We start from the raw sequence: 22,525 nt of genomic DNA on the forward strand, positions 1-22,525 counted from the left end.
TGAAAAACTGTGATTTTATATGTCTGCACTTTATGTGCTCATTTTATGCCTGTCTTTTTTCTGTTGTGAAGCACTTTGAGCAGCAATTTCTGTATGAAAGGTGCTAAAAGTGTATTATTGTTATTATATTATTATTAACTTTTTTAGCACAATCCATGCTGTGCTTCAGACTGGATACCCAGCTCCTCTATAGTTAGTCACAAAACTAATGTGAAGGGCTACTGTAAAAAAAACTGTATTAATAACAGCATGGATTGTGCTGAGAAGGGACTCTAACCATTCAGCAGCATGTAAGTAGGAACCCTGCTGTGCTATGGTGGCCCCATGAATCTAAACATACATTTTTTTAAGCCTATGTAACTGACACGTTAAATGAGAAAATATAACGGGGTGGTTGGTATTTAGTTAGATTAAAACAAATTTTTCAATATCAAGTAAAGCACTCATATTGGTGGTTCCGTCTGAGTACTCAAAACAAAGTATTCATACTTGATCAGCAGAAAGTGATATTGGTGCACCTCTAGTAACCTTAATGCGTACATCACGGCATACATACCTTATGCATACTGTACCTATGTGTATACTGTATACTTACTTCATCAGAGCATATTTAGCATTTTTTGATTATATATTAGATTAGATATTAGTTGTTAGATTATATATATATATAATGTATATGTAACTATATTTATTGTAGGGCAAATATAACTGAGAGGGCGTACATACCCTCATCTTGCACCTTGACCATTTTACACTGCACATGTCCAGAGTTAATTATATTGTTATATTGTTTACACTGCCTATTTTTTATTTTTACGTCTCCACTGTACTATAATTCTATGACCTGTATCATGTCTTCTACTACCTGCACCCCCCCTCCCCTCCCCCCCATGCTGCTATGATGCCTGAATTCTTCTGAAATCTTATCTTATTTGATCTTAACCCCCCCCCCCCCCCCCCAGGTAAGGTGCGGTGGCAGGACTTCGACCAGGACCTGTATGTCGGGGCCACGGTGGTGCGTCCGGGGCAGGACCCCTACGCCAGGAACAAGTTCAACCAGGTGGAGAGCGACAAGCTCCGCATGGACAGAGGAGTACCAGACACACGGCATGACCAGTGAGTAGTACACCCCTCTTTCACTTTCTCTGTCAGAGACGCACAAACGCCTATGCACATAGCACAGACAAACACAGACAAACACAGACAAACACAGACAACACACACACACACACACACACACACACACACACACACACACACACACACACACACACACACACACACACACACACACACACACACACACACTAAAACACACACACACACACTAAAACACACAGAGAGAGAACCTCCGGATTACCAGATGACTGCTTTACCTCCCGAGCCACTGTCGCCCCTGAGCCACTAGTTGCATTTACCTTTTCAAATTTGTCTTTGGCTTGGTGTAAGGCCCATTAGTGCAACATGCTTTAACATATTATGTCAAGGACCACAGTACAGTTTTTGGCTTCAGCATGAAGGTATTGGTATAAAATGATATGCCTAGTGGCATGCCATTGTTTAAAAGCACCTCTTGAGTGAATCTCACCCAGTAAAGTATCCATTCTGCCAAGGAGTGAAGGCCTTGTTGTACAGAACTCATAGTGCCTTAACACATTGACGACCACGGCTTGCAGTGTAATATATGGCTGGAGGACAACGCTTTGTCAACAAACCGATGTACTTTCTAACAGCTATATATATACTTTATAGTATTGCTATCTGTCCATTCTCATTGTCACTTGAGTGCATAAACCGTGCCTTCATAATGGCTTAAAGAAAATAAATATCCATCGGTTGGTTGTCATTTTATAGCGCCGTGAATATAAGGTTTATTGCAGTTTTCACCTAGTCTTTTTTCTGGAGAGCTAGATAATAGGCTAAAGGCTAGTCACGTTATATCAAACGCCATTTCTGCTGTATATATACGAATGAAATAAAACAAACTGCGTAGCATCCGGACTATTACAGAGCATTTATGGATGAAATGGGGGCGGCGGGGGACGCCGATTACTATTATTGATTAGCAATACAGTGTGCGTTCAAGTAGCCATTTTCACTGATCGATCACGTTGCGTTTTAAAACAATGTCCAATCCAGCTGTAATTTGGGGGAATAGTATCCTACAGTCAGCCCATGTGATCGCCGGCAGCATTTCGTCATTCGTCATCGGAATCTGGTAGATCGATATGTCCATTGGTTGATCATAAATCCCATTATTCCAGGCTGTAATCTGCGTTCGGTAACGGGATCAAAGATGGAGACACACGCACACACACACACACACACACACACACACACACACACACACACACACACACACACACACACACACACACACCTACACACCTACACACCTACACACCTACACACCTACACACCTACACACCTACACACACACACACATACACACACACCTACACACACTAATACACACAGAGAGAGAACCTTCGGATTACCAGGCGACTGCTCTACCTCCCGAGGCACTGTCGCCCCTGAGCCACTAGTTGCACGTGTGCTGCCTGCTGAACGTTCTAGAAGCACAGCACACTGTTCTGTAGCTCCACCACCACATTCAACACACACACACCTACACACACACACTGTTCTGTAGCTCCACCACCACATTCAACACACACATTTGTATTTTTTACTCATTTCATTATTTCCCTTTGTTTGATTTTTATTCAAATGCATTTTGTTCAAATGGACCAACGGCTTCTTCGAATACAATAAATTATTACAATATAATGATGATGTGTCGTTAGAGCGCCAAGATATTCCAATTTAAATGTTCTCGTGTGCTGCACATTAAGTGACGTCACACCTTAGCATCCAGAGGTGTGTTGTAGCGATGTGACATCATCACACCTTAGCATCCAGAGGTGTGTTGTAGCGATGTGACATCACACACCTTAGCATCCAGAGGTGTGTTGTAGCGATGTGACATCACACACCTTAGCATCCAGAGGTGTGTTGTAGCGACGTGACGTCATCACACCTTAGCATCCAGAGGTGTGTTGTAGCGACGTGACATCATCACACCTTAGCATCCAGAGGTGTGTTGTAGCGATGTGACGTCTTCACACCTTAGCATCCAGAGGTGTGTTGTAGCGATGTGACGTCATCACACCTTAGCATCCAGAGGTGTGTTGTAGCGAGGTGACGTCATCACACCTTAGCATCCAGAGGTGTGTTGTAGCGAGGTGACGTCATCACACCTTAGCATCCAGAGGTGTGTTGTAGCGAGGTGACGTCATCACACCTTAGCATCCAGAGGTTTGTTGTAGCGAGGTGACGTCATCACACCTTAGCATCCAGAGGTGTGTTGTAGCGAGGTGACGTCATCACACCTTAGCATCCAGAGGTGTGTTGTAGCGAGGTGACGTCATCACACCTTAGCATCCAGAGGTGTGTTGTAGCGAGGTGACGTCATCACACCTTAGCATCCAGAGGTGTGTTGTAGCGAGGTGACGTCATCACACCTTAGCATCCAGAGGTGTGTTGTAGCGAGGTGACACCATCACACCTTATCATCCAGAGGTGTGTTGTAGCGACGTGACATCATCACACCTTAGCATCCATTCTCGTAGGAGAAATCTGTCCCTGCATGCTTCATGATGTTAGTGCTTTACGCGTGATTTGTAATTAACCCTTTCACTGCCACACGACAGCCGGTTAACCCTTTCACTGTGACAATACAGAAGGTTAGCCCTTTACTATTCGCGGAGCTAATGATGCTAATGATGGAGCATCGCCGTCGGTTGTGTGATAGTAAAGGGCTAACCTTCTGTCGTGTGGCAGTGAAAGGGTTAACCCTTGTGTGGTGTTCAGGTCTGCGGGACCCATTTTTTGTTTACTCAAATAAATATTATACAATTAATTATAACAACCTGAGACTCATTGGCTTTGGCTGATTTTCTGTGAAGAACATTATAAAATAATAACACATTTCCATTGAGTGCACACTGTGCCTCCACCTCCCCCCACACCCACACACATTTATATTCCACATGTGGTGTTCAGGTCCACTGGACCCTGAAGTGTACAAATGATAGATGAAAACGAGTAAACACGATGAATATGAAACAAAAAGGTTCACTGTGTACCTTCACCGTCTGCCTCCACCTTGTTTCATTCATATGTATTGAAGATAAACATGATTTATTTCGATTCATGTCATGATTATAATGAATTTTTTTCTTCTTTTTACAGACACCAGATTTGATCACACAAAACTTTTATTGATTAACTTAATGTGATCTAGCAAATATTAACCATATGCTTCAGATAAAGTTAACATCTGTTAACTCATTCAGCGCCAGCTATTATCCTCATCCCTGTAGTCAATGGGCCACGCTAAAAGATAGGCATTTTCACTGTGCGTCACGATGTTTGCAGAGCTATATCTATATTGTATATTATAGCTATGGAGACAATACTATGGCTCATTTGACAGTCACTATCTCTTGTCCAACATGTAAAAAAGAGTTAATTTATACGTTCACGTGTTATCCCGTGGTGAATATTGTATAGTTTCAGAGTGATCCGGGCTAATTCCTGGAAGCGGAGTTATGGAGTGCTATGTGCATTTTGCGAAAGTCGTTCGCGTTGCTCGCCTGGACATGTTATTATTTCCAAAGGTATATAATGGTATTATGTTTCATCATGAAGGTATCAAAGGGGGGGGGGGGTCGTTTTGTGATGCTCTGAACGTCGGCAACGGCATACGTTTTGAATACTACATACGTTGATCGTTGTGATCGATGTGAAATCATTGTTGGATCAAAGTAGGATTGATTTCATATAGTCCTTACCTTTGCTAGGAGTTATTCCAAAATGGATATTCCAATTGTCTGATCGCGATTTCCAGTATTGATGTCCATTGGGTCCCTGACATGAAATGGCACAAAATATGCATCAAGTGTTGTGGACGCGTTCGAACTTCCAAGGTGCTCGAATGAAGCGTTTCACTTGCCGGGGGCCAAATTCTTCGCCGGGACCATATAAAATGTAACACACAGTGTGAAATAAGGTTTCAAAGGGTAGGCGATACAGCCACCTAGCAGGATTTGGCCAGCATTGCACTCTCGGGGTCTCAGAATGAGTTCCAATGATAACACTGAGGTCCGTGAGAGTGTATAGAATATTAAAATCGAAAAAGAGAAAAAACAATCTAAAAACGTAACATTACGTGTTTGGCGCTCAGCGGTTGGCGAGCAAACACATAATATTACGTGGTTGGCGCAGAATGAGTTAAGTACATAAATTCTTATGGCTTCATTGTTTTAAAATACTAATAATGTCCACCAGACCCGCGTATATTGGGTGAGTAACAAAAAAAATTTAACGCCACACAAGGGTTAAACTTTGTTTGAATCGGCAGTTTTCCCTGCCACTGTTTGGCCAAACTGAGAACAGCAGATCCTGTCATTGCAATATCTCAGCTACTGAGTCACAAGCCATTCCTGTGGGAAAGAGTCTCTGCCTTTTTCATGAGATCCCCTGCTGACTCGCCTCAATTGTGCTCCACGTCATATTTTTGGGACGTAATTATCTTTTCTTTTGAAAATGTTTGAGAGAGAGCGAGGAAGAGAGAGAGAGAGAGAAAGAGAGAGAGGTGTCTCAGTAGTGTCTGTTTAATGTGAAGTAATCTGGCATGACGGAAGCAACACACTGTGTGTCTGAATGTGTAATTCCATTATGTTTGCTAGTAATTACCGTTAGGCAATGTTAACGGAAGTCAATGGCGACTGTTGGCATCTAACTACAGTATAAAGGAAGGAATCTCTGTCTGTATGTTTGTCTGCGCTTATGTAGGGCTGAGCGATAAAACGATAATGATAATTCCTCAATATAGATATGAAACGTGGTCGCTAATAAAAAATGTTTTAGAAAAAAGATAAATTTTTCTCTTGTGCGTTTATTTTGTTTGCTTTCTAATTAAAAATACCGTCTGTACACAGTAGGCTATGTGTGCTAGCAGAGCTAGCCTCCAGTCGCGAGTCACGGTTTGTCCACCAAGAAAGCGTCAAAAGATAAAGCAGAGAAGCCTGTTTACTTTCGCTTTCAAACCAGCTGCAGCCTGAGAACTGGAGTGTGAGGGGCTGTAACACTAAAGATGGTGGCAACGACAAAGAATTGCTGCAAAATAAACATACATTTGTTGTTTACATTTTTCTTTTTATACTAATACAAATTCTGATAATTATCGATATCGAACGATATGAAAATGTTTATCGTGATATAATTTTTTGCCATACCGCCCAGCCCTACACTTGTGTCTATATATCTTTCGCATATCTCAAGAAGCATTCATCTGATTGACTTCACACTTGGCATGTATATTGCTGAGGACCCAAAGGAGTAGGTAGGTCGGTCGGTATATATGTATGTATTATTTAGATAATTGATCAGCCATAGCTACCGTTTGACCCCCAGATCCAACCATGTCTGGTAAACAGGAGGTGATGTTACTTCATCTGATTTTCACCAAACTTGACAAATATGTTTGTTGTACACCAGTGTGATGTGAGGCACTATCACCATTCTTAATGCATTAAAAAAAAACGTGGATTTACAGCCTTGGTCTGTTGAGACTGGCAATACAGCTCAACCTTTGTTTCTGTCATCTACTCAGTCAAATGTGTCTAGTCTACTGAGTGCATTCTTCTAGTTATGTGTATTGGGTTGTATTTAATCTGACTCCTGACTGCAAGGCAAGTTTCCCAGCTATTTAATTCATATTTGCACGATGACAAAATGCAATATCCATATGATAACAACTGCAATATGGCCATGGTTTAATTACATTCTTCAAACAACACGTAGTAAATGAGAGAAAGTGAGATTGAGAATGGGCAGCTGTGAAACACTAGGTCCAAGTCAGCTTTATTTATATAGCATGTTTACAATGACTAAAAGCCACCCAAAGTGCTTTACAGGTAGAACACAATAAAAAACATGAACACTACAGTAACAAATAAAATACACAAATATTACAGTAAATAAGTATAGTACACTAAGAAACGAGAGCAAGGTGCAATAAAAAGAGGTTATAAAGTAGATACAAAAAGTCCAGAGTAACGGCAAACATAGACAGAAGGAGGTGGATCATGCTGCCATACGACAAGGACATTCTAAACTGGGTTCCAAGTCATCCTTGAGACAAAAGTCAAAGTGCCCTTATTTCTTTTCACAACCTCTTACCGTTACTGAAGAATATAGTTATTTTCTGCCGAGTCACCGCTGCTCCAGGCTTCCGCTGCATCTGGAAGTGTGTGATGAACCCGTGAAAGTCACCACATCTGAAATCCCAGGTGCATTTATTTTCCTGAACCCGTTTCGTTTTTTCCCCCTCAAAAGTTGCTCTATTGTCTCTTAACCTTTTCACTACCACACTACAGAAGGTTAACCTTTCACTACCACACTACAGAAGGTTAACCTTTCACTACCACACTACAGACGGTTAACCTTTCACTACCACACTACAGACGGTTAACCTTTCACTACCACACTACAGACGGTTAACCTTTCACTACCACACTACAGACGGTTAACCGTGAAAGCGTTAACCATTTGGTAGTGTGGCGGTGACGGGGTTAATACGGAGTCTAAAAGGAAGAAGAGTATCTTTCTCAGATACTGTATTACATCACAATGACAAAACCTTTCGGGAACAAATCACGAAGGTGAATTTCTTCCATTTATTTGGTGTTTAAAGCCCTATTCGCACTGGAATAGTATGACCTGGGGACCTCTAGCAACGTGTAATAATTGCGGAGGGCGTCTGTCATTTTAATCTGCCATGTCCATAATTTGTAAAGTGAAAATTCCAGCACTAATTTCCATCATATTTCAGCAAACACAGAGGTCATCTGATAATATTAGTCCTGTGTAAATCAGCATCTCTCAGTAACTTGGGGTTGTAATTTGTTCTCGTTTGTCGTAGTCAAATCAATACAGGAAGGGTTTAAATGAATTTTCAGGGGAAAACAAACAACAAACAATCAAGCTGCTGCACGGAGATCACTAAGCCTACAGTTGTCTGGTAATCTGGAGGTTCCCGGTTAGATTCTCACTCCTCCCGCGCAGCGTGTCGAAATGTCCTTGAGCAAGACACTTGACCCCTAACTTCTCCCAATGAGCCGGTTGGCACCTTGCACGGTTGCCTCTGCCGTCGGTGTGTGAATGGGTCAAATGTGAGGAACAAATTGTAAAGCGCTTTGGATAAAAGCGCTATATAAATGCAGCCTTTTACCATTTACAGTTGCTTAATGAAAATATATTTCCTACCAAAGCAGGCGCACATACTGTAATTGTCATCTAGTTAATTATTTTCCCCTGCTGTCATAGATTTGATTTATCATTGAAGTATCCATTGCATCAGTGCATGTGGCGTTGTTCTAAATTACTTGTTTGATCATTCATTTGCGGTTCAGTGGTCGAGTGGCTGCTATAGAACACAACCTCATACTCAATGAAAGCAAGACTGTTGAACTCATCATTGACTTTAGGAAAACCACACCCACTAAAACACCCATGCTCATCAACAATCAACTCATTTCAGCCACAGACACATTCAAATACCTAGGAACATACATCAGCAATAAACTAAACTGGGACCATCACACCACTCATCTACTCAAAACAGCCAATCAAAGACTATTTCATCTGAGACAACTCAAGAAATACAAGGTTAGGAAGAACTTAATGGTACAATTCTACACAGCCATAATACAAAACATTATTTCATTATCCATCACTGTATGGTACGGCAACACACCCAAACACACACTACACAGACTAGACAGGATCATAAAAAGGGCATCCAAAATCATCAACTGCAAACTCCCCACCCTGGACTCCATACACAAACATCACACCATCACATGCGCAAACAAAATCATTAGTGACCCCCTGCACCCAGCTCATCACCTCTCCCAACACCTCCCCTCTGGTAGGAGGTTCAGGTCACTGGGCAGTCGCACGGTTAGGTTCAACAACAGTTTCTTCCCCAAGGCCATACAACTGCTCAACTCCAACTCCTCCTAAATTTACCCCCTGCTCTTATGTTTCTTCTGGTCTATGTTACATTGAACTGACATCTATCTATAGTTTTTCGTACTGTACTGTTTCTGTCATGTATTTGTTCTAGGTGGTGTTTTCTGTACTGTACTGTTCCATGTGTCTTTTTATGTTTTATGTGGTGTATTGTCGCAGGCAGCTACCACCTGCACCGTGCTTGAATTCCACCGGCCTGGCCGTGTGGCAATAAAAGGAACTTGAACTTGAACTTATAGGGAGGTGTAGTCTGACGGCACTGGTTGTTCCACCCGTATAGGGATTTATCATTGGGAAAATGGATTATCGGCTATTGTAACAATTCTGCCGCATGAACATTGGCAAGCTTTCCATTTTTGCACAAAATGAGTTCCCTTCTACCACTAACATTATTGTTTAAGCATTTTTGGTTGAAATAAAGGTAGTTATAAGGTTTTTAATTTGTCGTAAAAAAATAACTCAGCCTGTTAGGCTGTCGCCTACCTCAGTGGTTCCCAAAGTCGGGGTCGCGACCCAAAGGTGGGCTGCGAGATGATTTTCAAAAAAAAAAAAAAAAAAAAAAAATTCTTTTTTTTTGTTAGGCCACTGAACTTGGGGAAGGCCAGGACAGTGTTTCTAGTTGTATTCTAAAATTATATTCTATTGTATTCTAAAATGTGACTATATGGTTTTATATTAACTTAATAAATAAACAAAAACGAAAAATCTACTTATTTCAACGAACATTTCAAACTAAATAACAGATTATGCACATAAAACGCTGAAAACAACCGAAGCAACAATAGTATTTTAATGAGGCTATTATTATTATCATTATTATTTTGCAACAAGTTAGCCCTCTCATAAATAGCACATATAAATGAATAACTAACTTGAACTAACTTAATAGGATTGAAGTGATATTTGGCTAAAAAAATCAGTCGCCTGGCAAAAAAAAAAGAAAAAAAAGCCTGACGATGTGCATTGGGCCGCGGCTCTCTGGCGCCTTATTTTCTGGGTCCCGGCCTGAAAAGTTTGGGAACCCCTGGCCTACCTCACGTCACGCATCCACATTCATTAATTTGCTCCCCCCGCTATCTCCTCCCTGATTTCAACGTAATGCGGAAGTTGCGTTACCCCGCTAAACGTACTAGACGTTAGCATTATGTCTACTGTCGTGAACCATTTTAAATCGGGGCATGTAGAGGAGTTTCGGGAACGAGTAAAATGTGCAGGTCCTCTTCTCAGACCTGTGTGCAGTGCAGACCAGACTGCACACGCATCATGCCGGCTAGCAAGCTAGCTAGCTACACGTCACGGCCCGTTGATAAAAACCTTATAACTACTACTACTGTCGTGTCCATAAATTCCCTGGCAGAATACTTTGTTTGTGAGGACAAAAGTATACAAAGAGGAGAGAACAATTTTTAATCAGGGCATGTTAGGAGTTTCGGGAATGCCGGCTAGCAAGCTAGCTACTAGCGTCATGTAAAAAACAATAACGTTATAAACTATACACTATGTACAACGAAACAATGATTTACATTAGTATTTACAGTGATTTAATATGCAGCAAAATAACATTATACGATTTAAATTATAAATACAAATATGGTAACGTGGTTGTGGCTTTTACCGATCACCGGAGCACTAGTGTTGGGTGAAACAGATACTAGCCACAGATTCAGGGTCAGTTATTTTCCCATTGTACGAATTGTTAAGCTTATGGAATGTAAGGGAAATCTGATCCTAGGTCTGTGACTACAGGCAGGAGGCTACGCTGTGGTGACGTCAGTCAGCAGCGCCAAATAGCAGTGTAGTTTCCCAGCGAACGAAAACATAAACGTTGTTATTTTGCTACCTTTATGATTAATTGCGAATATTTTCATGTTGAGCTATAGATTGTGGATAAATACGCACAGAAAGGTACACCATGCCAACGTTAATGCTTTATTTATCTAAAATGAGCCGATTTAGAAATGGTCAATGGGGAAATACATTAAGTGGAACAGAGGGTGGAACAGGAAAAAACGAAAATGACGTAACCACTACACTTCCCTATTGGCATCACAGGGTCACTAGACTGTGATCATTGTGCTGCCATGCCAACCATGTTTCTCCCACTTCAGTGGAGGATTTGTATTTTAAGATTGACACACACACACACACACACACACGCACACACACACACACACACACACACACACACACACACACAGGCGAGCATTGTCAGTGGCTGTCAAAATATAATCTTGTGGGATTTTGCTTCACAGTTCAGTCACAGCCTCACCAGAGCATCACAGGTGTGTGTGTGTGTGTGTGTGTGTGTGTGTGTGTGTGTGTGTGTGTGTGTGTGTGTGTGTGTGTGTGTGTGTGTGTGTGTGTGTGTGTGTGTGTGTGTGTGTGTGTGTGTGTGTGTGTGTGTGTGTGTGTGTGTGTGTGTGTGTGTGTGTGTGTGTGTGTGTGTGTGTGTGTGTGTGTGTGTGTGTGTGTGTGTGTGTGTGTGTGTGTGTGTGTGTGTGCGTGCGTGTGTGTTGACGTCAGTGGGTATTGAAAGGTGTTGTATAGATTCCTTTTAACCACATCTTCCCCCCTACTACAGGTTAGATGAGTGTTGAATGGGTGGGTCACTACCCCCTCTGGTGTGTGAGTGTTTCAGCCGTACACATAAGCACTCAATATCGTCTGGAGAGGTGTTTGTATTGATTACAGGCAAACAGCGGTAACTGTGTGTAGCGAAACTAATAAAAACGAGCTCAAAGTTGATCTTCTGTCCTGCCAAGGGTATTTGTTGTGAAAGGCCAGATTAAACCGAATATATATATTTATTTATATATATATATTTAATTGTATTTGTATATTCTCTAATATTCCCTGATATCCCTTGTATATTCCTTGTACAATATGCATTGAATATCCATTCTAGCCTACTGAACATCCCATAATAGTCTCCATTCTACTATTGGTCGAGACCTTGGTGCCAGGCTGCCATACCCCTCAGACCCAGTTCAAACGTACCGCTCCACATGTACGAACAAGTCCTAGTTCCGCGTAGGAATCTGGCTACCGCACCACTAATGGGACTATTTGTTCATAGTGCGTATATATACTGCGCTACTAAAGTAGGACTTCCTTTTCAGTCCAGTTTCTTACCCTCCAATAGAGTCACAGACGTAAAGCCTCCCCGCGACGCCACGTGTGGGAGTAAGGCCAAGTTCGCCTACCATCGGTATTGAGACATCGTGTATATTAATATTTGAATAGTCATATTTGGCACTATATCGTCGAGTTGGACGTAGTCTATTAAGCTAATAATAGTCTGTTAATATATAGTGCTTCGTGCGGTGAGAATACTACCGTAGTCAGTACCCCATCGTTTCGGGCAGAGAACTGGCTGCTTACCCAGGGTGGTTGACCCTACGTGAAGCTGCACCCGAGGAGCCCCAGAGCCGACGAGCGAGTGGACCTGTATACCGGATTATTCTACCGACGACAGCCCGCCTTCCCAGGCACGGATTATGCTTGGTATACTTTGATTATTCCATGGATAAAGACCCCCGACACTGCCGTGTGTTGGAACCCCCCCCCCTGGAGAGGACGCAAGGTGAGGAGACGCTCTGCAAGACGAGGTCGCTTCACGTCTCTCCCCCGTGGACCGGAGAGAGCCGGCCCACAAAGAGTCCACCTGCTTTCATCTGTGGTCCAAGGATCGCCGGCGCATTGAACGGCACTACAGTGGGTTCACCTGGGATACCCTTGGCCGGACGAGGCAGCCGGATTCTACCCCCCCCCCCCTCCTACTCCTGTCGGCTTACAAGCGACCGGATTAACCCCCTCTAGTGTATCTAGTATATAATCATTAAAGTATCATTGCTGTTATTCCTTAACTATTCCAGGTCGTATATTTACCACCTGCGCCTTCAGAGATTGGACATTCTCTATTGATATACCGACGAATACTCCTTGCCATAAAAGTGCATACTATTTCAATTCATAAATGTAATTAAGTGATTAAGTGCTTGTTCTACACACCATCGCTGTGTAGAAATAAAGACCTGTTTCGACTTCGTACATTTGTGTTGGATCCGTTTCATCTACGTGAGAGTGTTTATGATAATATATTTATGCCGTGTACTGGGTGGCCGAATATTAAGTACAAAGGTAGTGGTAGTAAGTATCATATCTAGTAATACAGTCAGGGAATTGTACCCCTCAGTTACAGTATTGATGATGATGATGATGGCAGAAGTAGATATAGTATAATAAGACATACTTGTAATAAACAAATCTAATCTTTGTTAGGACAGGAAGTAACACTTTTCAAGTTGTTTGTCTCAGTTTGTCTGTGGTATTATTATTATTATTATTATTATTAATAATAAACAATATTATTATGGTATGTCCCCTTTGTTCTTGTATGAATGAACGACCACATTTCTATAGTGCTTTTCTAGACTTACGACACAAAGCACTTTACAATGCAGAGGGTACCTTGCCTCCTCCACCACCACCAGTGTCTAGAACCCGACCACGGCTGACATACAGCGGCTTGGCACCAGCACGCACGCACACACGCACGCACGCACGCACGCACGCGCGCACGCTACTAGGACAGAGAGACTTCGGCTCAGCTTCTTCCCCCAGGCCATCAGAGCCCTGAACACTGAACTCTCCACACATGAGCACACACACACAACACACACACTGTACACGCTCACACACGCTCACACACTAGCAGCCACTTTAACATGACCACAGTCACTTTAAAAATAGTATAGTATAACCGGAGATTGTATAAATTAGCATGTACAGGAAGACACTACCAAAGGACCTAGTATGTCCTCCATGCTCTGTAAATAACTTATGTACATATACCGATATGCCCTAACATGTTACTTGTTTATTGCACAATGTTACTTGTTTATTGCACAATGTTTATTCTATTATATGTTATTTGCACATCGTGGCGGGCAAGACCACCCGCATTTCATTGTGTATGCCGTGACAAATAAATCTCTTGACTTGACTTGACGCACACACACACACACACACACACACACACACACACACACACACACACACTGGCTGAAAGGCTCAGGAGACGAGGATTGATATCAGCCAATTAAGGAGAGGGATGATTAGGTGGCCTTGATGTCAGAGACCTGATTGGGAAATTTGAGCAGGAACGAAATGGAACCTGTTTTTGTAACGTGTGTGTGTGTGTGTGTGTAGTTGCAGACACAAACAGTGGAAGACAGAGCTGCCGGCTTCCAGTGTCGTCATCACCTTCCACAACGAGGCTCGCTCTGCTCTGCTAAGAACTGTGGTTAGGTATGAAATACTTTCATTTCATCTCTCTCTCTCTCTCTCGCGCTCACCCTTTCTCTCTTGCTCTCACCCTTTCTCTCTGTGTCTCTCTCCCCCCTCTAAGAATTGTGTTAAGGTACTATATCCATTGCAAAACAATTTAACCATTTATTGAATCATAAAGGGGAACACCACCCAAATTAAGAATTCCAATGTGTTACGTCCACGTTCAATCAATACCTGTGAACATGAGCTACTCTCACATAAAGCCAGAAACCAGAGGAGTAAGACTCACACTTGTGATGTCATCAGGTATAAAGTCTGAAGCTGCTCCCTGGACCATGAGGGCGTGAAGCATGTGATTTTGTTTTTTAGTTTTCTTTTATATTAGCTTTATTCTACAATCATGCTCTCGCTCCTGAAACAGAAAATGTACCCATAATACTCGGAACATCCCCCCCAGGTGCTCTCAGTGTCGTCTATTAAATCTCTCCCAATTCATTGTCTTTGGGTGAGAATTGTCCATGTTCACTAATGTCTTTTGACTGTCTTAGACCATGGGAATAGCATGTATGAATTCTGAAATTTGAGTGTAATTCCCCTTTTAATAAAGTCTTCTTTTTGTTTAAAATAAATGAATAAATCTGCTAATGGGATAAGATAATTTGGTTCATCATGCAGTTTAGCACGTTTCCACGCTTATTTCAAGATACTGTCTCTAGTTTTGAGAAGATCATAGAAAGAGGTTGAATCATACAATTGCCTGACTCCTCTGGCACATCAAAAGAAAATATGATTTTAAAGGGACAGTCCACATTTTTAAGAATCCCATCTTATTTGGTCAAGTCAAGTGTTCCTTATTTAACACTTTCAGTGCCAGCAGGGGGCGCACGATTTAGTGCTTGAATGCCCACCATCCACTTCAATGTTGGCGTTAATAACGCCTAATCTATGTTTTAAATTATGGCTATGTGTCTAATCTGCCCGTCGCTTATCAATGACTCGTTTTCCAGTCAACATTGTCGAAGCGGATTGTTTTTTTTATCGGTTAATTTTCGTTTTATAGCATTTTGAAAAGCCCTCGTTTTCAAGGAAAATATAAATATTCCATGATAATCGCCCTTTACTGGAATATTCTAGAATACACAAAAACGTTGTAATTTTTCGGCCTATTTATGAATCGTTTTCAAATAAACGCTAGATTATCGATAGTATGTGTACGTATGCACGCTATATAGGCGATCTGAAAAATCGATTCTCTGATTTCCTCAAAGCGATCGCCCCCACACACACACACACACACACACACACACACACACGCACATAGGGCGAACGCTGAGATCTCAGCGAATACAACTCTGATTATCCCAAGACTTGTAAAATAGATTCCTTACCTCAGATAAGATGTTCTCCAAAAAGATCATTCCAATTCCTGATCGCCGTTCCAAAATCGATCGCTTTTATTGATCCAACGCTACATACTGTACATTATGTATTCCACGCTGTTCTGAGGGTCCACAATGAATCCGATCGGCTCGGGTTACATGCCTGAGAAGTAAAATGTGGATTCCGGATTTTTCTTTTCTCATCCATTTTCATTGAGTCCATTCCAAAAGGGTGCATTACCATCTGGGAGACGATAGGGGGCGGTTTTTTCACATCTGAGCTCCTACAGGGGCTGCATACCAACGGGAGACTCGGTTGATGAAATATGAATTCAGATCGCTAATAAAAAAATTAAACGCTAATAAACGTTGTGGGCATTCAGGCATTGGGCTGATAAAACGTGATATGACGTTTTGAGCATTGAAAGTGTTAATCATCTTGGGGAAGTACAGGTAGGGTAGGTACATGGATAGAACATAGAACAAAGTGCAAGTAATAATGAAAATAGTGATAACAGTAGTAGCAGTGAACAGTAGTGGGCGGCAGGATTCAATCAGACAGTAGTAATATTGATGATGGTGTACATACATGATCCAAACACACTGCACCAGATTAAAGGAAATGGTACTCGGCCTATTACTGATTATGTATTTTACGTTTTAATTTCACTTAAATTTTGCACTCCGTTTAACATCCTTGTTGAGCGAGTGCACTCCTGGTGCTCTTCGCTCGCTGAGCGAGTGCCAGCACGAGCAGGATGCTGACTGCAGTTCACTTAATGGCCACTGGTGTCATTAATGAGAAGGAATCATTCCACATAGCACTTGAACGTTATTGGCATGATAAGACATCCTATATTGCCAAAGCAAACGTGGAAAGGTTGAAAAGATTAAACTAGGATTGATTTAAAGAAGCAAATAAGTGAACACAACTAGTGATAAAGTATGTCTTGTTCTTATTTGATCTCTCTCCCTCTCCCTCTCTTCTCTCTCTCTCTCTCTCTCTCTCTCTCTCTCTCTCTCTCTCTCTCTCTCTCTCTCTCTCTCTCTCTCTCTCTCTCTCTCTCTCTCTCTCTCTCTCTCTCTCTCTCTCTCTCTCTCTCTCTCTCTCTCTCTCTCTCTCTCTCTCTCTCTTCCCCCCCCCCCCCCCCCCCCCCCAAGTGTTTTGAAGGAAAGCCCAGCCCACTTGGTCAAGGAGATCATCCTAGTGGATGACTACAGTGACAACGGTAAGCAACACACACACAAATATGTCAAAGTGAAATGTTTGAGTTAGTATTTAGTGCTGTTGTTTGACAATGATGTTTTCACAGTATTTATGGCATATGTGTGTATATATAACCTCTTTGTGTGTGTGTGTGTGTGTGTGTGTGTGTGTGTGTGTGTGTGTGTCTTTTCCAGCGGAGGATGGGGCTCTGCTGGGGAAGATGGAGAAAGTGCGTGTGCTGCGCAACGACCGCAGAGAAGGTGAGAAGGTCTATCATGTGATCATAATAACGTTGCGGTCAGTGTTCAGAGAAGGTCCATCATGTGATCATAATAACGTTGCGGTCAGTGTGTTCAGAGAAGGTCTATCATGTGATCATAATAACGTTGTGGTCAGTGTGTTCAGAGAAGGTCTATCATGTGATCATAATAACGTTGCGGTCAGTGTGTTCAGAGAAGGTCCATCATGTGATCATAATAACGTTGCTGTCAGTGTGTTCAGAGAAGGTCTATCATGTGATCATAATAACGTTGCTGTCAGTGTGTTCAAAGAAGGTCTATCATGTGATCATAATAACGTTGCTGTCAGTGTTCAGAGAAGGTCTATCATGTGATCATAACGTTGCTGTCAGTGTGTTCAGAGAAGGTCCATCATGTGATCATAATAACGTTGCTGTCAGTGTTCAGAGAAGGTCTATCATGTGATCATAATAACGTTGCGGTCAGTGTGTTCAGAGAAGGTCCATCATGTGATCATAATAACGTTGCTGTCAGTGTGTTCAGAGAAGGTCTATCATGTGATCATAATAACGTTGCGGTCAGTGTGTTCAGAGAAGGTCTATCATGTGACAGGTTGGGAGGGTTATATATAATATATCATTGCCAATTCAATGCCCATACCTTGGCAGGATTACCGCCAAAATATGATGAGAATGGATGACGAATGTCGGTAGCGTCTATATTGTATTATATAGTGTTCCATAAATTGTTGATATATACAGACTAGTTGCTTTCAGATCACTTCGCTCCCGATCATGGTTTTCTCTCTAACAGTAAGAAGCATTTTGTATGAAAGTATTCTGTACTTCTGTATGACAACTATTAAAGAAACTTGAAACTTGAATCAATAGTAATAGCATCTCGAGCCGTCTGTCTCTGATGCCGGTTTTGTTCCATTAAAGCCGTGGGATTATCATAAATCACATGAAGCGCTTCCTCTCTGGTCAGTTCTGTCCTTGGGATGTAGGGAGAACTGGTGCATGGGATGGGGGGTGGGGGGGGGGGGGGTGTAGCGGTTCTTTTCTTGGTAATATTAAACCATCATCATCACTAGCATTATCTGGTCTCAGGCATCAGCCTGATTCCTCCATCTGAATCGAATTGAGGTCTTAATCGTGAGAAATAGGCTACCAATTGTTTCGTCCAACGATATTTCACAGTAGTTCACCAAGGTATCGCAGCTAATCTGACACTGATATATGATGGTATTGTCAAGCGCAGATTAAGACCTTATTGTGCTCCTGGGTAACAGCGACTCAAGTGCCCCACCCACCCCCATGCCACCGTTTACCCCCCCCCCCCAAGCCACCGCTTACCCCCCCAGTAGTGTGGTTATTTTAACTCACTTGCTCCCATTCTTTATACATACAATTATTAGTAAAATTGTAAACATTTAAAATTGTAAAATTGTATATTTTTGTATATACAAAAAATAGTAAATTATTATTATGTTGACTTATTTGTTTACACTGCTTGTGTTGTTTTTACTACCTGTACCCCCTCCTCCCCCATGCTGCTATGATGCCTGAATTTCCCCAAGGGGATCAATAAAGGAATATCTTATCTTATATTTTGTCATTTAACTGACGCTTTTATCCAAAAAGACTTACAAGTTCTGTACAATTAAAGGCATTTTCTTAATTCGTAGCAAAGTACATAATAGTAAACCGCCGTAAGAAGTTTTTTTTTTTTATTATGATTTATTCATTTCCGATATTGATTGAAGAAGTGTGTTTTTAGTCTACGGTGAAACATTGGGGAGGTTTCACTGTTCTAACTGTGGTGGGAAGTTCATTCCATCATTGTGGAGCGAGGACCGAGAATAGCCCGCTTCTCTTTGATGGCCCCCCCAGGAGCCCAAATAGGAGTGGGTCTCAGGCAGCCAGAAGATGCAGAGCGTAGGATCTTGAGGGTGTGTAGTTAGAGACCATTGATCGGAGGTACAGTAGGAGGAAACCGTTCCCCTCCCTGCACAGTATGCCAGTTCAAGATCCTTGAAGCGGATTCTTGCGTCAATGGGAAGCCAGTGCGGCTCTCTAAGAAGTGGGATGATGTGGGCTGACTTTGGTAGGTTGGAGATCTGGTGGGCCCGCTGCGTTCTGTATGAGTTGAAGTGCCTTGGTGGCGGAAGCTGGTAAACCAGCTAGCAGTGCATTGCAGTAGTCGAGGCGAGACATGACTGTTGAGGAACATTAAGACCCGGAGGAACATTAAGACCCGGAGGAACATTAAGACCTTGAGGAACATTAAGACCTGGAGGAACATTAAGACCCGGAGGAACATTAAGACCTGGAGGAACATTAAGACCCGGAGGAACATTAAGACCTTGAGGAACATTAAGACCCGGAGGAACATTAAGACCTGGAGGAACATTAAGACCCGGAGGAACATTAAGACCCGGAGGAACATTAAGACCCGGAGGAACATTAAGACCTGCAGGAACATTAAGACCTGGAGGAACATTAAGACCTTGAGGAACATTAAGACCTGGAGGAACATTAAGACCCGGAGGAACATTAAGACCCGGAGGAACATTAAGACCCGGAGGAACATTAAGACCTGCAGGAACATTAAGACCTGGAGGAACATTAAGACCTGGAGGAACATTAATTTAAGACCCGGAGGAACATTAAGACCTGGAGGAACATTAAGACCTGGAGGAACATTAAGACCTTGAGGAACATTAAGACCTGGAGGAACATTAAGACCTGGAGGAACATTAAGACCTTGAGGAACATTAAGACCTGGAGGAACATTAAGACCTGCAGGAACATTAAGACCTGGAGGAACATTAAGACCTGCAGGAACATTAAGACCTGGAGGAACATTAAGACCTGCAGGAACATTAAGACCTGGAGGAACATTAAGACCTTGAGGAACACCATGGAAAGATCGTGCTGTGATTTAGTATCAGAATCCCTCGACATTTGGAGATTTCTGTAAGAATGGCATTTTGTGTCAATTGGACGGCGAGCACTTTATTGTCCCCCTTGTTGTCAATACACCTAGCAAATCCATGCATTATCTGAATGTCCCAGGTCTCTAGTTTGTGATTGTAAAGTTTCATGAGACTGTGATTATCCTAGTGAGCCCTTTTATACAGTGAAGTCGAGTTTAAAGAAACTAACATCATCCCACGTGAATACACTTGGTCTCAGAGTATCAGATATCCAGTCATGACAAAGTTGGAACCAATGGATTACATTAGGTTGTCTCTAGTTTCATATGATACCACTACCTTCATGCTAGCATAAATATTGAGTGCACTACAACAACCCCTGAGGACGGTAATGCCGGCCGGGGGGGTGAAAAGAAACCATGTTTGCTTGGTGCCCCGGGAGTCTTTGTGCACTTGGGCAGTTGCCCAATTGCCAGGGATGCTTGATATTGGCTTTTTTACCGATACCGATATTGTCCAACTCTTAATTTCCGATACTGATATCAACCGATACCGATATATGCAGGATTCCCCCCCCCCCCCCCCCCCCCCCCCAAAAATGGAATAATTTCAGGTAATTAACATTACATATCTCTTGTACTTTTGACAATAAATAAAATCAGAATTTGTTCTTACTTGCTTGCCTGGGTAAATAAAGGTTATAGAAATGTAAAAAAAAAAAGACAAAAAAAAAGAAATGTAAACCGATACCGATATTTTCCGATATCACATTTTAATGCCGATATCGGCCGATGATATCGGTAGGCCGATAATATCGGACATCCCTACCAATTGCCCATAATGGTTAATCTGGGCATGGGTATCGTTGAGAATTCTGGGATGCATCATGTAAGGTGAGCTGCTAATGTGATATTTCTTCCACCCTGCCTGGCTCCAGGTCTGATGCGGTCTCGGGTGCGCGGTGCAGATGCTGCCACGGCCTCCGTCCTCACCTTCCTGGACTCCCACTGTGAATGTAACGAGCACTGGCTGGAGCCACTGCTGGAGAGGGTGGCTGAGGTACACACACGCACACACACACACACACACCACACACCACACACACACACCACTAGGGCTGACCCCTATTAATCGATTAGTCGACTAATCGGTCGAAAGGGGCCGTAGTCAACTGGCCAACCTCTTAGTCGAATATAATAATAAAAAAAAAAATATATATATATATATATATATTTTTATCGTTTTTTTCAAAAGAAAAGAGGCATAGAAGCGTGGCTAACCAGAGGCTAACTGCCTACGAAAACAGGCACAGAGGCACTGAAAGAGGATTTCACCCATCTAATGAACACACTAGACTAGACAAATATCAAGATGTATCCATCAGTGGACCAATTGCATGCTTTTGCAGAGGACAAGAAGCCTTCAGTCGACTCCTTCAGACATTAAGCACCCCCACAGCCCAAATGGAATGATACAATTTTTTTTAAATTTAAAAAATTTAAATTAAAAATATTATTATTTTTTTTTTATTTATTTTTTTAAGTCGACCAATAGTCGACTAACGGCACATTTTGGCCAATCCTAGTCGACCATCCAAATCCTTAGTCGGGGACAGCCCTACACACCACACACCACACACGCAGTATAGAGACCTCATAGTCAAGTCAAGCTCTGAAAGTAAAATGTAGGCCTGTCCGTTGGTCATCTGTCTGGCTGTCTGCCATTCTGTCCATCTGTCAGTCTTATGTTCATGAGGTTGTGCCAGTATTTGGTCCAATCAGGATTCTGTTCTGTTCTACTCTGTGATTGGCTAATGCATGATTTGGCACCCGTCGAGCTGTACTAATAAGTACTAAGTACATGTGAGAGGACGGGACTCGTTTTAAACCATTTCTAATCTCGTCACGCATTCAAATGTAATTTTGACACAAAGTACAACCAACAGTGAACCCTTTTTGTAAATGTCTTTTTGCATGGTAAAAGTGGGTTGTGGAGGGTTAGGACTAGGATCAGCTAAAAGCACTAGTTTCACATGGTGTTCAGGAATGCAGCGTTTACCTCACAGTCTTCCTCTATCATTTCACATGGACACCCAGACACGTTTAGAGTGCTCTGCACCGTTGTAAGAACGGATAACGACTTCTACCGATACTTTCATTATTTCTCTACTCCTAATATCGAGCAAGCTACAACATTGTTTTCCTTTTGAAGTTAATCAGATTAGGCTGTTGTAAAAGTAAGGTGTTGGCAACTGATATTTGTATTCAGAACTCTTCAAAAAAGACATACATATTATGGAAACCCATGCATTGTTTTAGGAAAATATTAACATGACTTAAAACATTTTGACACAAAAAAAACCTTTGGG

At 42.1% G+C, this 22,525-nt stretch overlaps 1 protein-coding gene across 1 annotated transcript in view; it reads left to right on the forward strand.

Annotated features, from left to right (window-relative positions):
• The window catches only part of galnt2 (UDP-N-acetyl-alpha-D-galactosamine:polypeptide N-acetylgalactosaminyltransferase 2), a 144,156-nt gene that overhangs the window by 99,952 nt on the left and 21,679 nt on the right, over positions 1 to 22,525 (forward strand). The window contains 5 exon segments of the mRNA XM_084307288.1: positions 963 to 1,116; positions 14,314 to 14,412; positions 16,935 to 17,002; positions 17,175 to 17,240; positions 21,095 to 21,216. Of these exon segments, the coding sequence (XP_084163414.1) occupies positions 963 to 1,116; positions 14,314 to 14,412; positions 16,935 to 17,002; positions 17,175 to 17,240; positions 21,095 to 21,216 (509 nt within the window).

This window comes from Notolepis coatsorum, assembly GCF_963971535.1.
Source record: "Notolepis coatsorum genome assembly, chromosome: 2".
Classification (NCBI taxonomy): Eukaryota; Metazoa; Chordata; class Actinopteri; order Aulopiformes; family Paralepididae; genus Notolepis; species Notolepis coatsorum.